This window comes from Punica granatum, chromosome 1 (genome assembly GCF_007655135.1).
Source record: "Punica granatum isolate Tunisia-2019 chromosome 1, ASM765513v2, whole genome shotgun sequence".
Taxonomy (NCBI): domain Eukaryota; kingdom Viridiplantae; phylum Streptophyta; class Magnoliopsida; order Myrtales; family Lythraceae; genus Punica; species Punica granatum.
In genome coordinates, this window is record NC_045127.1 from 55,273,520 (window position 1) to 55,289,729 (window position 16,210).

At 37.9% G+C, this 16,210-nt stretch overlaps 3 protein-coding genes across 6 annotated transcripts; 1 reads left to right on the plus strand and 2 right to left on the minus strand.

Moving 5' to 3' along the window:
* The first annotated feature begins 1,724 nt into the window (after positions 1-1,724).
* Positions 1,725-3,978, plus strand: LOC116210043 (transcription initiation factor TFIID subunit 9-like). Of its 2 annotated transcripts, none has more exons than XM_031543840.1 (3): positions 1,725-2,073; positions 2,607-2,886; positions 3,448-3,978. In XM_031543840.1, the coding sequence occupies exons 2-3, from the start codon at positions 2,629-2,631 to the stop codon at positions 3,718-3,720; spliced, it is 531 nt and encodes a 176-aa protein (XP_031399700.1). In that variant the 5' UTR covers positions 1,725-2,073; positions 2,607-2,628; the 3' UTR covers positions 3,721-3,978. The 2 variants fall into 2 exon arrangements, with proteins under 2 accessions (XP_031399700.1, XP_031399707.1); XM_031543847.1 differs by lacking the exon at positions 1,725-2,073 and adding an exon at positions 2,132-2,502.
* A 507-nt stretch (positions 3,979-4,485) lies between these two features.
* On the minus strand, positions 4,486-7,718 carry LOC116210023 (ADP,ATP carrier protein 1, mitochondrial-like). Of its 3 annotated transcripts, none has more exons than XM_031543822.1 (4): positions 7,559-7,718; positions 5,899-6,426; positions 5,435-5,806; positions 4,486-5,052 (listed from the first exon to the last, which is right to left on the minus strand). In XM_031543822.1, the coding sequence occupies exons 2-4, from the start codon at positions 6,406-6,408 to the stop codon at positions 4,756-4,758; spliced, it is 1,179 nt and encodes a 392-aa protein (XP_031399682.1). In that variant the 5' UTR covers positions 6,409-6,426; positions 7,559-7,718; the 3' UTR covers positions 4,486-4,755. The 3 variants fall into 3 exon arrangements, with proteins under 3 accessions (XP_031399682.1, XP_031399674.1, XP_031399689.1); XM_031543814.1 differs by lacking the exon at positions 7,559-7,718 and adding an exon at positions 7,412-7,552; XM_031543829.1 differs by lacking the exon at positions 7,559-7,718 and adding an exon at positions 7,319-7,460.
* A 5,959-nt stretch (positions 7,719-13,677) lies between these two features.
* LOC116195764 (thylakoid lumenal 19 kDa protein, chloroplastic) lies at positions 13,678-14,914 on the minus strand. Its single transcript, XM_031525133.1, has one exon. The coding sequence runs from the start codon at positions 14,777-14,779 to the stop codon at positions 14,030-14,032; it is 750 nt and encodes a 249-aa protein (XP_031380993.1). The 5' UTR covers positions 14,780-14,914; the 3' UTR covers positions 13,678-14,029.
* Between the last annotated feature and the right edge of the window lie 1,296 nt (positions 14,915-16,210).

Consider the following 16,210-nt stretch of genomic DNA (forward strand, 5'->3'; position numbering starts at 1 on the left):
TTGAGATCATAAACTCTCAACAAGTACTATGGATTTAGGAAGCTAATTTGTTAGTTGTAATTATGTTGTTGACCGTCTTGTTTAAGCCTCTGTTCTTGGATTTAAGGTGGACGACTTTGCATTTGTAATAATTTTTTGTAATGCGTGAATGTTATCAACTCTTATTGGAAAAAGAAAAATAGATTTGGCATAGTCAATGTACACCATAATATTCTAATTTTGATTGACAAAATGTGATATACTAATTGCATTTTGCACATTATTATTATTAGACTTTTCGAGGTGCTCAAATTATAAGCTGGATTTGAATGTTGATTCTTAGTTTTAAGACTTTGAGTGTTGCCAGCGATTCTGCCCAAAAATCGCATTAATGCTACTTTTGTTTCATTATAATCTAATAAGTCATGAATGTAATAGATATGTAATATGAATTAATATGTAATGGAATTGAAATTACATGTGAACTTACTTATTTAGTTAAATGTAATAGAGGAGATAAGAATTATAATTCTTAAATTTGGTTTGCGAAATTTGATAGAGAGATTTAGAATAAAAGTACAAAACTACCCCTCCTATAAAGAAGAAAAAATCAACAAATATTAAATTTTGTTTATTAAAAAATAAATATTTATTTTAAAAAATTAACTTAAAAAAAAAGAGGAAGAAGACGTTCCTCTCCGACGAACCAGGGGCTTCAGCCACCACGGCTCTCAGCCCCATGGTTGGGTTCGCTCCAGGTTGGCGAACCCAGCCGCAGGGTCTGGAACTACTAGACCTTTATGAGACCCCCCAAGCCAGATCTCGCTCGGTGAGGCCAATCGACTGGAGAGCGATCGAGAGGTATCGTGTTTTCATCATTGGTGGAACTCCGATGACGATGACAGCGACGGAAGGGCGTTGATGGGGTGAGGCAGCAGAGGTGTGTGGCAGCTCAAGTGCGAGCAAAGTGGCAATTGTTTAAAAATAAAGTGAATAGAGGTGGGTATAATTGTAATATAAATTTTTATTACACACGAGTAATGGTCATTACAGATGGGAAAGTAAAGAATGAGTACTCATTGTTAGGGATGAGAATCCCCATCCGTAATACGGATTCCTATTACGAATAAAACAAATGACGTAATCGAGATTACATACGTAATAGATATGTAATTGAATTCCTATTCATGTTAACCGTACACACTCTAAATCTCCTAGTAACTAAAACTAGGCAAATGGTTCCTTATTTTGGAATAAGACAGATTCGAGGTACAAAAACCGAAACAATAACAAAGGTAGGGGGGGCCAAAAGATAGTTGCCCATGAAAAATCTGTTACGACTTACGAGAGCGCATTGAAAAAGGCGATGAGCGTTTTCTTTTTTTAATTAAAAGATTTATATTTGTGAAAAAATGGGACGCCTGCTTAATTTTAATTTTTTTTTACTGAGCAAGACCAGCTGACCGGCCAATTGTGGACGTGGCGTGCCATGATTAGCTGCATTAGGAGGCGCCTCATTGGACGGTGGAGAAAATTCTACCCAAACAGGCGGCTTCTTCTTTCTTTCTTTCTTTCTTTTCTTCCCCCACCCTCCCCCAGACACCCTTCAACGTCAGCGTAGCGTAGTACCATAAGAGGCCTAGTATAGTTCACAAAAATCGAAAATGATCCAGGTCCAAGTTAAGGAGTGCACCCTAGCATATGTTCTTTAAACTCGAGATTAAGATTCTTCAAATCACGTGCGAGTGAACTTTTGAAATCACTAATCCATCCCCTGATAGCGTCGTTTATTTTCTCTCGGTCTGAAAGTCTCTGGTCTAATGTAGGTAGGGAGAAGAGAGAGCGTACAGTACCGACTACTGACCGAGCTGAACCCTCCTCTCCTCTCCTTTTCCTTTTCCGTTGATTCGTGCTTAGCTATGGCGATTTAGGCTCCGCTCCCTTTACGCCAACTAGGGTTTCCAATCAATCAAACCCACCCATCCAGTCTTATGCAATTCAGCCTCGATCTACAAGTTTTAGCCGAAGACTACCCTCTTCATCTGCTCAACTTCCTCGCTCCCTATAATTCTTCATGGAGGTGCAGCACAGCAGGTCATTCATCATTCTCTCTGTACTGTACTGTACTGTACTGTACTGCTATTTATGTGTGAAAAGTTCTCAGAATCGAAATCAGTTGAGTTGAGTTGAGTTTGGGGCGTTCGTCTTGTGAAAGGCTGGCTTCTGTTTACCAGAAGAAGAAGAAGAAGAAGAAGAGGCAGAAAAAAGAAGATAAATAAGGGTCTTCACTGATCGATACATAGTGATAAAAATATAATATAGCTACTTATAGTTTAGTTCCAATTGCATTCTGTGTCTCGTCGGCTGAGCTTTTGAAGTCGTTTTCATGCCCGGCTAAACCCATCCATCTTCTACTTTCTTTTCAATCCCTTTGCTTCCCCAGTCCACTTTTATGTCTTTGCTTCTACACTTTCGCACCTCAGCATGGCATGGCATGGCATGGCATGGCATGGCATGGCTAGGGTAAGCTCTGTCACTCCGTACTCAGCTCACTAGCTGAGCTAAAGTGAGCGATGTTTTTTTTTATTTATTTATTCTTTCTTTCTTTCTTCTTTTCTATTTCACAGGTGGTGTGATTGCTAAAAGGATATGGCAGACAAAGATGAGGACTTGCCAAGGGATGCTAGAATCGTGAAATCCCTTCTAAAGTCTATGGGAGTTGAGGAATATGAGCCCCGTGTCATACACCAATTCTTAGAGCTATGGTACCGTTATGTTGTTGATGTACTAACAGACGCACAGGTCTACTCAGAGCATGCTGGCAAGGGTGTCATTGATTGTGATGATGTTAAACTCGCCATCCAGTCAAAAGTTAATTTCAGCTTCTCCCAGCCTCCTCCCAGAGAGGTAACCCTTTTGCATAAATTTTGCTGCATCTACATTCTTCTACTCTTGATTGATCGTGAGCATGTTCAGCCATGCCATTTGTTGAAGTTGAGTTGAGGGTGGAGCATAACATGTATGGTGTCTTCTTCTTCGTTTCGACATCCTACAAAATCGGTTCATCTGCTATATCTTTTGATTCCAAGGCAAGGAAGTGCTGAGGTTTTGAGCAGTAATCTGGACTTTGCTTAAAGGGTCTGCCGCAGGGTGTAGTATGTTTTTCCCTTCTACTCAAGGATGGCAAGTCTAGTTGGAATCTACTCTCTGATAACCTTGAGAACGGAGTTCCCTTATCGCTTCTTGGATTTACGCTGAGGCGGAAGAAGAGTCTTTACTGAAGCTTGACCTGGCTCTTTGTTAAATGTTATTTTCTGTGCCTCTGGGGTTACATGCTTATATATGTCCTACTGAGCTTGTGTTTACCATTTTTGTGCTATATGTTCATTTCATCTGTGGTTAGACTTCAAGGTTATGGCTGTTCAGGTGGGACTTGAATAATGTTTCATGACTCATGTGCCAAATCAGGTATTACTGGAACTGGCAAGGAACAGGAACAAGATTCCATTACCAAAGTCTATTTCAGAGCATGGTATTCCCCTCCCGCCTGAACAAGACACATTGATCAGCCCAAACTATCAGCTTGCAATACCCAAGGGGCAATCTAGTCAGGCTGTAGAAGAAACAGAGGAGGATGAAAGAAGTGATCCGAATCCGTCTCAAGAGCAGGCAACAGAATTGCCGCAGCAACAGCATACTCCTCAGAGGGTTTTGTTCCCTCTTTCAAAGCATCCCAAGTGACCATTCTTTAAGGCAGAGTGAGTTACTATGCGAGTAGAAGAAATGACATAAGCATGCGTATTAAGCTTTTTACTTTACCAGGGAAAAAAAAAATGTATCAATTTAGTCAACATTATGTTCCTATACTACTAGATCTTTGTTGTTGTAATTCGCGGAGCAATGCCATTCCTCATTTCATCCAAATCAGTCGATGTTGCTGCTGTTAAAGAGTGTTTTGTTGTGTTTACTTCTTGTTTATTCATGTCATGGGTTAATCTAGGGTTTCTAGCAGTTTGCAGCAAGTGGTGAAGTTCCGCGAATTTGAGAGTTGCTTGTGGATCTTTCTTTGAAGCACTGTTTCGTCCAATAACAAAATACTATGATCAACTATCATGTTCATCTTTTGGCCGAAAAATGTTCATCTTCAGTGAAAAATTGAATGATAAATTTCTCATCAACTTCTTAACGAGGCCAGTGATGAGCTAGTGCAAGTATATGACATGGGAAATGCCATTCGACGATCTTATTGCACTGTACTAAACCGCCAAAGAGGCCGTTGGAAATGTGATAAGCGGGGTAACAATTTTAATTCAGCATGTCCCAAAGGACAGAGAACTTCAAAAAAATACTAGGGTCGTTTTTTTTTTTGACCCCCCCCACAACAAAAAAAAATGAAAAATGAAAAATAAATAAAAGACAAGCCGAGGGCTGGTATCAGACAACGGAAAGAAGACAACTTTTATTTTCTATGCTGAAGTATAAATAATATAAGACAATTGAGAAAAATTTAAAAATAATCGACACAATTTTCTCCAATTGTATAAATAGATATATTTGAATTCATACAGTAGAGGAACTCCTCAAAAACCTCCAAGCAAAAAATGTGGTCTGTAAGATCAAAATTACAGCCATAATAGCAATTGGTTCAGGAGCAACTCCTAAATCTGAATTATTTCATAGAAAATTCCGCCGGAATAGACTTTCAGAACTCAAATGATTTTCATCGCCATCTAACTGCTAAAGAGCACAAAGGAATCATTATCAGTGATCTGATATTTAGGCACCGCCAGATCCATACTTCTTGCCAAAGACAATCAGCTGCAACTTATCATAACCAGCAAGCACGCCAGCACCAGCAACGGCGCGGAGGATGTTAGCACCAGCACCCTTGAAAAGAGACTTGGCACCCTCATTCTTCAGGATCTGCGAGAATGCATCCATTGAGCTCTTGTACTTGACTGCTTCACCGGAGGTCATCATCATCCTTCTTCTAACTGTGTCAATGGGATAGGATGCGAGCCCAGCACCATTTGTGATGAGCCAACCGAGGGCAAAGCTAGCAAAGAAACTATCCTGCATATCCAGCAAAAGTGCTCATGTTAGAACTCATAACAATAAAAATCATATAAGCCAAGTATGTGTACTATATAATCAGAAAGGGGAGCAAGAACAGATATCCCTATGTTCATCTACTTCCAACATTAGATTATTAGTCATATAAAAGCATAAGACTACAGCAACCACTGAACATTTTCCCAATCTACTTTCATCATTATGTTTCAGTTTAACTCCTGACAAGAAGTTAAAACTAGTCTTAAGTCCTTTGCAACCAATCATGAATCACTATCCTCTAACCATCTAACTTATAAAGGCCTTCACACAAGTGTTTATCCATTCCCTAGACCTAATTGATTTCAATCAGTAGACAAGTTGACAAAGAAGCAAAGTCACTGACCTGCAAGTTTCCAGTCAAGACCACTGGCTTCAAAGAGTCATACATTCCAAAGTAGAGACCACGGTACACAATGATTCCAACACAGGAAATATTGAAACCACGGTATAGCCCCGCAATTCCATCAGACTTGAGTGTCTTCCTGTAGACGTCAACCAATCCATTGAACTGCCTCCCTCCGCCCTTCTTTGCAGCCTTCGCATCATTGGCAAGACGTGTACGGGCATAATCCAGAGAATACACGAAGAGAAGGGATGAAGCACCAGCCGCACCTCCTGATGCCAAGTTACCGGCGAACCATTTCCAGTAGCCATCCCTGTCCTTCTTGAAGTTAAAGAGCCTCTTGAAGTAATCCTTGAATGCAAAGTTCAGGGCCTGGCACAAGTTCCATGGAAAAGTAAGATCTTGAGTAAAATCACGAAAGCATCAAAAAGGAAAATTGCAAAGCTCCAAGAAACGTGACAAACCTGAGTGGGGAAGTAACGGATGACATTGGCAGTGTTCCCTCTCCACAATGACACAATCCCCTCATCCTGCATTGTCCTCTTAAAACAATCACCAATACCCTTGTAAGGTTCAGACAGCCTACCAGCCTTAATCATTTCATCCTGATTCTGAATGAGAAGCTTCACACGCTCAATCGGGGCAGCAGCTGTCTTGGACACAGCAGCTGAGACTCCTCCCATTAAGAAATCAATAGCAAAGCTAGCAATCCCTTTCTCTGCTGGGGCATGAACGAACATTGGAGATGCATTTGAAGAAGCAACCATAGATAAATCGGTGGAAGCTCGGCAAGTAGGCAATCCAGGATACTGGAATGCGGCATTGGTGTAGTTGCCATATGCACGTCTCTGGTAGAGAGCGGGCCGCTGGAGAGCCCCATCGCAGCTGCGCATGTCTTGAGAAAAGCTAGAGCGGACAAGGAGCTGGCCAGCCACCTTGTGCATCACAGTTGGGTGTTGAACTTGATCAACCATCGTCGCCTTCTCTTTTACCTGCAATGAAGTATGTTGATTGTTTATATTTAGAATACCCGACGACAAGTGCTGCGAGGAAAGTCTTTTTGAAGGAACATGAATGAATTTCAAGCATACAGTGCCCCTTGCCACAAAATGATACAGATCGAAGCCAAAGACTATGACAAGCAAATAGAATCAAGCCTCGATGGCAACTGAGGATCAGAGTCAACTAAGGGCCAAACCAAACATAAAACTATCTCTCTCTTCAATCCGAAGCAGTACTATCAAATACAAATGATTGCTGCAATCAAATAGGACGTAATAAAGAAGTTCGTATTGATTGGCCAGAGATGAAGCAAAAAAAAAACAGATGAGTGTGCAAGTCAAAAGGGCTTGCAGCTTCAGGTGATCAGATCACAAGTTCAACAGATGATGATTCCGCGTGATCCACACGTAAAACCAGATAGGAATACAAACATTAACTAAAGTTCGTTCCTTGATTGTCAACAATAGCAGTGATACCTTGCACTAGCACATACAGTATCAAAGGCATTAAATTGCGTAGCAAGATCATGGTCAACGCACAAAAAAAAAAAAAGAAAAAAAAAGAGAGGGAGAGAGAACAAATCACTGTTTCATCGAGTCAGCCAGCAAAAGGCTCAGCTTTTCATTTTCGCTTCCCGCTAATAGGAAAGAAAAAAGCATTCGGGAGATCACCTTAGTCAAAAGGGATGTAAAATGTACAGAAATTCAAAAAAAAAAAAAAGAAAAGGAAAAACAAAACAAAACAAACCAAAAAAACTGAGAGAGATATAAATCTAGCAGTCAAAATGAATTGGGGGAAGAAAAGAGCCGAAGATCAGCAGCTTAGATCAAAACAGATCTAAAAGGGCTTTCAGACAATAGAAAGATCGCAGAGATAAATCACCTGTTGTTACTCACTCAAAATCTGAAATTCAACAACAACTGCTGGAAAATGGGAATGCAAAAGATAAAAGGGGGCAGATCTAAAAAGAAAAACCTTGTAGGGGTGGGGGGTGAATGGGAAGAGGAAGGAATGAATGAATAATACGAAGATCCAATGGGACTGAGAGAGGGAAATGTGGACGGGGAGGGAGATGATATCTATCAATGACATCTATATATTATTCTGTGCAATTAAACTGACCTCGGACAGCGATTCGATTGGGTGGCTGCGAAAGGAGGCCGGGCCCGCTCTCTGCGCCGGTTGGGAGACGACCGATGGGAGGCGGAGGCTGATGAGAGCGTTCTTTTGATTTTTGTGTGGAGGAGAACTTACCCACTGGCCGCCCTCCCCCCCTCCTTTTTTATATAAAAAGAAAAAAAAAACATATTAAAAATGACACTACAAAATTAGTCCATCTTTTTTCAGTTTTTTGCCATGTTTAGTCCGATCTTTTTTTGGTATATGTATGTAATTATACATAGGTGTACTATTCTTAAGGAGGAAACGAAAAGAAAAGAAAATTTCTAATCATTTTTCTTGTTAAATTTATTATTATTAATTAACTTACTTAAATTAAAATAGATGAAATGAGAAGCATTTTTGGTGACCGTTGTTTCATGTGTGTGGCTGGCTGAGTTGTTATTAGCTGTACCGTACTAGGAATCATTTATCTATTTAATTGATGATTATTTTGCGTTTTTTTGACCCAAAAAAAAAAAGAAGGCAAGGCAAGGCTAAGAGGGGAGAGGGAGAGACGGTGAGGTTGAGGCTCATCAATAGCCATCATCATCCCATTCCTCTCCCCTCCTCGTCCTGACTATTCTATTCATTCTATTTTTAGTTGAGTTGAGTAAATGAGAGATTGTGATCTCTCTCGATTCAAGTCCAAATTTACTGCTAGAGAAAATTTCTCTGAATTCTCATGGAAGCATATATATATATATATATATATGGTTATCGATTAAAATTTAGTTGGTCTATACTATACTTGGATATATTCGGAATTGACCTGTAAAAAAAAAAAGGGATATTTTGAGTTTGCGGTCCTTAAAAAAAAAACATACGAATAATATGCAATAGAATTCAAAGTCTAGTTTTTGGTTATATTTGAGAACACATCGAATTGAAAGTTCAACAACTCTTTTTGCCAATTCTTTTTTTTTTTTTTGCCCCTTTTCCTTCTTATTGGAAATGTGGCTGCCTTTAGAAAAAGAAAAACAAAACAAAAATAAACTATTGGGGAAGGTCATCGGAAGAACCTTCCGAGGCCGACCGAGAATGGGTCTAAGTGACGCCCATGCTCTAAGTTATGCTATTTTAATTATTAACTGGTCTTCTTGAGAATTGGAATATAGAGCAGTACTGTAAAATTAAAGCGTTAGATATTTAATATTCTTTGTAAAATTATTCTTATCCCCTTATTAATTATTTATGATTTATATTCATTATACTAAAAAATTCTTGAATCTCCCTCGAATATTTGAGAAATATTTGAGTAGATTGCTTTTCTTTTTTAAAAAATATAGATTCGTAATGTATTTTGCCATTATGTACCTCATATTTATTGGTTAAATTTAATATTTATACTCTATATCAAAACATGATGTAGTGCAGCAGCGCATAATATCGTTTGGTTCCAAGTTCAACACTTAATGAAACTACATGTGCTCATTTATTAATAATTAAGATTTATGTTTCATTTTATTAAACTAACGAGTCTCCCTTATAACAGAAAAAATATCTATTATATAAAAAAAAATATCTATACTTCTATACTATACTTAATATATATATATATATATATATAAAAGGGAGAATATGGTTTTCAATTACTTTTGTGCGATTTTACTAAATTGGAGATTCTAAGGCGGTTGCCAAGCAAAAATAATCATGATATTTATTTTATTACTAGCCTTCAAATTCTCTTATGGAAAATCTTGACCTTGTATGTTTTTTCTAGTTTAAGATTCACATTCATAGTTTGACTAATAATTTTGGCCACACATCTTTTCGTCGACGCTCGATCTCGCCCGTGAACGAGTCGAATTCGCTTCGATATTAAACCATACCAAATTGCACCATTTCAACCAAATAAAAAATAATTTAATTACTTCAAAAAAAAACATTGTACAATATCGTCTTCGGTTCCTCTTCTCCAAACGAACAAGAAAAAATTAGAGCAAGCAAACAATATCGAAGAATCCCTAAATCCGCCCGTGAAAAATTCAATCTCGTCAACAATCATCACCACCTTGAGACCACCAGCCCTTCCCAGCTCTACCTCCAGCTCGAGCCGGACTCCTCCTCTTCCTCCCCCTTCCCTCTGCCTCACAATTCGGTAAATTTCTTGCTGAAAGTCGAGGTGGCTCCCGCCCTGATTGCCGTCCACCGTTCTCAGCAATCAGTCGCCGTCTAATTGATTGGCGAAGTAATTTCATTAGCAGTAACATCGAAGCAATCGCTTGTTTTTACTCACAAAAGTTTCTTAAATAAATACGAACCCAAATTCATCCAATATCAACCCTAATTTGATCAATTCTGCCCAGCTTCTCTCTAGCACAAAGACAGAGATAGATGGGACAGATGGGAGCACGAATCCCTCAATTTGTTCCCACATTCACGCCTAAGGAGAAACGAAGAGGAACGACATAAAAGGAGCTCCCAACATAAGGTGATTACATAATTTACTGATGCAATTCGGTTGAAATTAATATCGAAGTGGATCTAGCTCGCTCACCAGCGAGACCGAGCGTCGACGAGAAGATGTGTGGTCGAAAACATTGATAGTCAAACTACGAGTGATGAATTTTAAAGTAAAAAAATCTGACGGTCAAGAATAAAATAACCGCGGTGATTATTTTTGCTAGCAACCGTGGTAGCATCACCCTCACTATATGGTCCTCATTATCAATTTTTGTATTGGAGGATAATAAAAATTATAAAATTAAGAATATATGGTGAAATTGTAAAAAGTACCCAAATTTGAAATACATTCCTCTTTCCCCTCTATCCCCATTCCTTTCCTTTCCTTTTAATTTTAATTTTTTTTACTGCAACTTTTTTAACGAAACAATTCTATTCTATATGTATGGCTAAGCCCCGCCGACAAATATGAAAATTTAGAGGCAATCTTTTTAAAGTTATAAATCTATATTTTCTCTTTATATGGTTCCTATTTGATATCATATAGAATGTTTATATAATATACAGGGCGTCGCGCGAATGCATATCAAGTCCAGTATTAATAACTGAAATTCTTTATGGAAATAAAGATAATTTAAGGCGAATTTTTTTGGGTAGGAATTTAAGGTGAATATATTTATTGCATATTCTATATAAGAAATATATTGCAATGCTATATGGTCAATAAGTCTAAGTGTATTTTTCGAATTATATTATAAGGTATAAAACTATATTATTCGGAACTGTGTATTTGAATAGCATAAAATCCCTATTCTATGGAAATATACTTTCCTCTCCTCCAAACTCTATGCAAAGGTTCCTCTCTACCTTCCAAACTTTATTAGTTAATTATTATACACAAACTTAATCATTTTATTTTATGAGTATCAACGTATTTGTGTTAAAGAGTAATTAAGTAGGTTCAATTTTTTAAGATAATATATATTTTATTTGATTGAAATCCGTGTGATAAGTTATATATTATTTGATGAACAAAGTAGAATCAGATCCTATACTTGGGGAAGATTGGTGGTGATTAGCATTAACTAATCTTAAGAAGAAGGTTGTGTCATCACAATATACATTGATTTTTATCTGTTCAAATTTCTTTGATTTTTAAGAAAATTTATCTCAACGTTAACTATATTTTGCCTAGTTCATATGTACAATATTATGGATTTTTTTAGTCGTAATTGTAAAATTTTTATTAATTAAACACAATGACTTTTCCATGGAATTCTTGGAACGAAGTTATTTGTCACACAACTATAAGTCTCTTCCATCGCTCTCCATTATAAAATTTGTATTTTTAGACTATTTAGTTGTTGATAATTCTTTTCCTCTGAAGTTCCAATTCAAAAGTGATGTAAATTTTGTGTTAATCTAATCTTACATGAGTAATTTGTAATATTATTTTTAGTATTTAATGTAGTTTGTATCCTTATTAATCTTTTATATATATAACACTAGGTGCTATTTTTTAGACAATCTTATTATCTTGGAAGTATATATTTTATTTTACCACCAGTTGGTTTTACATGGAAATTATATGGTAATTCATCTATGAGAAATGTAAACTTTCTGATCGTTTTGATCTCCTATAATTATCTTAAACAGTATGTATTCCTCTAATATTGAGGAAAGATATTTCGTGTATTCCTCTAATACCTTCTATATGTATGTCAACGAGTATTTAGAATATATACTTGTATCTCAAAATGTATATATATTATAAGAATAATAATTATAGAATTCTTTTTATAGTAAGTTGAACTTTTATGAAACTCTTAGATTATTAGAATATGCAAATTGAAATTCAAAGAAATAATACGGAATTAGTTTGCGTTTTAAATTCTATTTCTTTTTTTTAATAGATATCAATCGGTTATTTACATATAACTCATTAATTTTATATTTTTCAACTAACCGCTTCATTCTTTCAAGATTTCTCTTCATAATCATAAAAATTATATGCAGTGTAAAGATTTTATTTTTGGGCAACGCGAGATTCCCCGTCTAGTTAATTAATGTACCTGAATCTCTGCACTACACTACTAGGATGCGAAATTAAATGGGCTCAAAAGAAATGGTCTCAAATCTCATCCATCCATCCAACGGCCTTTGGGCTGTGTTTGTGTGTGCGCACCTGGGTTTGTGGGTGTGGGTGTGGGTGTGGTAACTTTAATAAATTCGAGAATCGGGACTTTATATACGTCGAATGCCACTTATAAAGCTTAAGGAGTTTGATCCAGTGGTAAGGAAGATGATAAGCAGTCTCCCATTATAGGCTGAATATCTCTTGAGGCCACCTGCCAGGTCAATTGGCCCAATTTACTTGTCTCAAGTGTCACAGAGGGTTCTCGAGACCTGCGGAATTTGTCGGACAAAGCCCAAACACTTCCGGTAAACCAAAAAAAAAAAAACATCTACATTAAATTAAACAAACAATCATTGTATCAAAGAGGATACAGTATAGTGACGTACGTTCTCATCCGGTAACTAAGTGTATCCCGATTCGATACTTATTGTGAGATTATACGTGCCTCTTTATTGGCTATTAAGATTACTATTTCATTGTACTAAACTCAGTGACCTTACTTATAATTGGGACAAAGAAAAAAAAAGAAAAAGGGAAAAGGAACGACCATTAAATTGAGGAGAGGAGAGGAGAGGAGAGGAGACAGTCGCTCTTTCCATTTACTCTACCACCTTTCTTGATTATCATTTGTGTTGTGATCAGCTTATATAAAATCCTAACCCCTATAAAAACCCTAAAATTTTACCACAATGCCACTGCCACTGAAAATTATCAACAAAGGCGATGTCCTCCTCTGGTCCATCCAGTCAAACGACACACTCGAATGCTTCTTCTTCTTCTTCTTCTTCTTCTTCTTCTTCTTCTTCTTATACTTGTCACCCGCTCGAGGGGAGAGTAATACTGATACTAATACTAATACTAATACTAATACATACATACGTACGTACGAAGGGAGATCTTAGGCTGCTTCTGTGTACTTCTTCCGTATTGGGGATTAATTTGCTGAGGAGCTGCCTTATTGGATCAGCCGGTAGTTTCATTATTGGGCTTGGGCTCGGGCTCATATGCTGTATCAGCATATGCGTGTTGCTGACCCTGATTCGTTCATTCTTTCATCCATTATATTCTGTTAGCGTGCGCTTCTCCATCTTCCCAGCGCGTGCCACCAGCTAAGCCAAGCTTGTTTGTTCGGCTAAAGTTAAAATACATTGATTCACATCTAGTCCATCAATCAGTCTCTCGATAGTAATATTCAACTATATATATACAGACGCGCGCGCGCGCACATATATATATACGCAGAAGCTGGGAGCAGCAAATGGCAGGGCACGTGATCAAATTAAACTATAAGCTGCTAATAAAATTAAGAATTCCAAATAAATAGGCAAATCAGGCCTGGTTAAGATCAGGCCACGAGGAGAGGAAAGGAAAGGAAAAGCAGAATCAGTGTATTATTACTGAATCGCTAGTTGACTTGATTGATATAGGAGGAGGAGCGTCATTAATCATTTCCCCTTTCTCAGCATTCAGCGTCATTAATCATTAATCTTTTTTTTTTTTTTTAGTAGAAGAAAGTTGTGAAGAAAACTAAAATTAATAATTGGAAACGGAAAGGCCTCTTTCTGCCATTGCTTATTGCTAGTTGCTACCTTCAATCCTTTTGTCTCCGAGAGAGCAGAGCAGAGCAGGGCACAACACAAAGTATGATAGCCCCGCATGCAGTTACATTTCGGATTATAAAGAAGATAGACCAGACCACGGTTGATTACCAGACTCGACAAAACCTCGGCCAGATTCCGAAAACAGACTGCTAATTGATTAGTTCTGTTTTAAACTCCCATTCCCATCCCCATGTGTACATACAACAGTCACTCTTCTCCTCCCTCATCTCATCTCCATCATCCCAATAATATATACTTGCAACCCAATCCAAATTCCAATAGATTGACCGACTAAAACGACCCAACAGTCTTAAAGGACTCATGAATGTGCCTCAACATGTCCTTGTCCCGACTCCACTCCGGTGTCGGTGCATTCACAAAGTGAGCGTAAAGCTTGTTCTTGGCACAGGTAACCGAGATCAGACTGTGAGCGGCAGCTCCATCGATCTCGTACACATAATAAACCTGCCCCCTCTCGTCCGTCTTCTCCTGCGAGTTGATAGCGTCTGCACTGGCTATCAAATCCTGCAGATCAACATCAGAGAGCGCCAAGTTATTCAACACGACATCCTTAGGAGCCAGTTGCCGAAACCCAGCAAGGAAAGTGAGGTATTCCTTCTCCGACTTCTTCTTCGGGTTATAGAACTCGCTGTCAGTTCCATTAGTGCCTTTTTCCACCTTTGAGACTAATCTCTCTTTCCACCCATCCGGCACGTCATAAACGTACTCGGCCGAGTCCTTCTTGCTGGAGTTCCCACCGTAGCCGCCGTAGTTGGCGGCACTGGCAGCAGTGCCATAGTAGAGTTGGTAGGTGGTCTCAGCTAGCGAAGGAGGTGCCGCCGTGGCTGTGGCTGCTGCTAGAGTGGCTGCAGCTAGGGTGGCAGTTAAGGCTCTGGCGAGAGGTTTGTGGATTGGGGGAAGGGTCAATTGTTGTGGTTTGGGTGGGAGATGGGCTTGTGGTGGCCTGCTGGCGGCGGAGGAGGAGGAGGAGGAGGAGGAGGAGGAGGAGAGGAGGGCTGAGGGAGAGAATACGGTGGCCATGGAAATGGTGGATGGGTGGGAAAGGATATTGTTGGTGGACTGAACAAGATGATGATTTGATGGCCTCTCTTTTTTTTTTCTCTCTCTCTCTCTCTCTTTTTTTTCCCCCCGTTTTATTATTCTCCTCTTTCTTACTATGTAATGTAATATTGGGCAATGTAACGAAGATGGGGAGATTTTCTCTTATCCAGCCCGATCGCATTCGCATCGCATTTGGTGGGAGAGGCAAACGTCTGGGGCCCATTTCCGTTCATATATACATATAATCTCATCCATCTCGAATATATACGTACGTACCGTATGATGATTTCAGTCTCTTGCGTTTATTCTTGGCCCATGAATTACTACTACTTCTTTTTGTTTGAGTTTATTCTGTTGGCCCAAGCCCAACATCAGATTTTTTTAAGTTGTATGAATTTTTTTTTTTAATTTAGAAAGAAAATGTAATGAGCAACTCACATTGCCTTTGCCAACGAAATTAAATTTGATTTAAAAAGATAAAGAAAAAGAACAAATAATTGAAAAAAGTATGTGAAAAAATTTAAAGAAGAAGATAAAAAAGTAATTATTACATTATTGAATTGAGAAAAAAATGTTGAAATTAAAGAAAAAATGTTGAATAATTGAAAGAATTTAATATTAAAAATTAATTTAAATAATATATAAGAAAACGTATGGAATAGAATTTAAAGAAAAAATAAAAAAATAATGATTATTATTTAATTGAGGGAAAAGTTAATTTCAGTTAAGTGAAATTACATTAGACTTTGCTAGCAAGCAAAGCATCAAATTATGCAATCATCCCCCTTCGATGTTTTGTGGTTCAGGCATACACATGTCAAGTATCAAGATGAGTAATCTATATCTTTTTTTTTTATTTCTTTTTATTCATTAAAGTTAGAGTTAATAATTTTTAAAAAAACATAAACTTTTCACATTTTAACAATTTTAGTTAATATAAAAACACACAAATTTTTAAGTTGATAACAATTAAGCATAACGTCAAATTTTTCGTTAATTTGGACGAAATCAAGTTCACAGAGGGCCCCAGTGACTCCAATCGAGGGGAGGAGTATCGATGACCTCAATCGGGGGGTGATGAACGGAATCGTGTCTCCACTAGCTAGAATCGAGAGAATCCCCAATTTGAGGTTCTCCCAATTCCGGGAAGTGGGGGCCTCATTCCAGCCACCATCCCCCGATTGGGATCGCCGGGGCCCTCCTTCCTATTGAGGTCGTCAGCGCCCTCCGTGGCAATGATTCCATCCAAATTAACGGAAAATTTGACGTCATGCTAGAATTGTTATCAAGTCGAAAATTTATGCATGTTTAGGTTAAGAAAAAAGTTCGTGCTATAATTATTAAAATGTGAAAAAGTTTTTTTTTATTTGTTATTAATACTTAAAGTTACTATTTTTTTAGAGCTACATT

Excerpts from the sequence above, each read along its gene's own strand:
- LOC116210043 (XM_031543840.1), top strand. The coding sequence starts at position 2,629 with ATGGCAGACAAAGATGAGGACTTGCCAAGGGATGCTAGAATCGTGAAA. Across the intron at positions 2,887-3,447 it reads CCCAGCCTCCTCCCAGAGAG|GTATTACTGGAACTGGCAAG; the intron begins GTAACCCTTTTG and ends GTGCCAAATCAG.
- LOC116210023 (XM_031543814.1), bottom strand. The coding sequence starts at position 7,528 with ATGTCATTGATAGATATCATCTCCCTCCCCGTCCACATTTCCCTCTCT. Across the intron at positions 5,807-5,898 it reads TCCGTTACTTCCCCACTCAG|GCCCTGAACTTTGCATTCAA; the intron begins GTTTGTCACGTT and ends AACTTGTGCCAG. Across the intron at positions 5,053-5,434 it reads TCTTGACTGGAAACTTGCAG|GATAGTTTCTTTGCTAGCTT; the intron begins GTCAGTGACTTT and ends CTGGATATGCAG.
- LOC116195764 (XM_031525133.1), bottom strand. The coding sequence starts at position 14,779 with ATGGCCACCGTATTCTCTCCCTCAGCCCTCCTCTCCTCCTCCTCCTCC.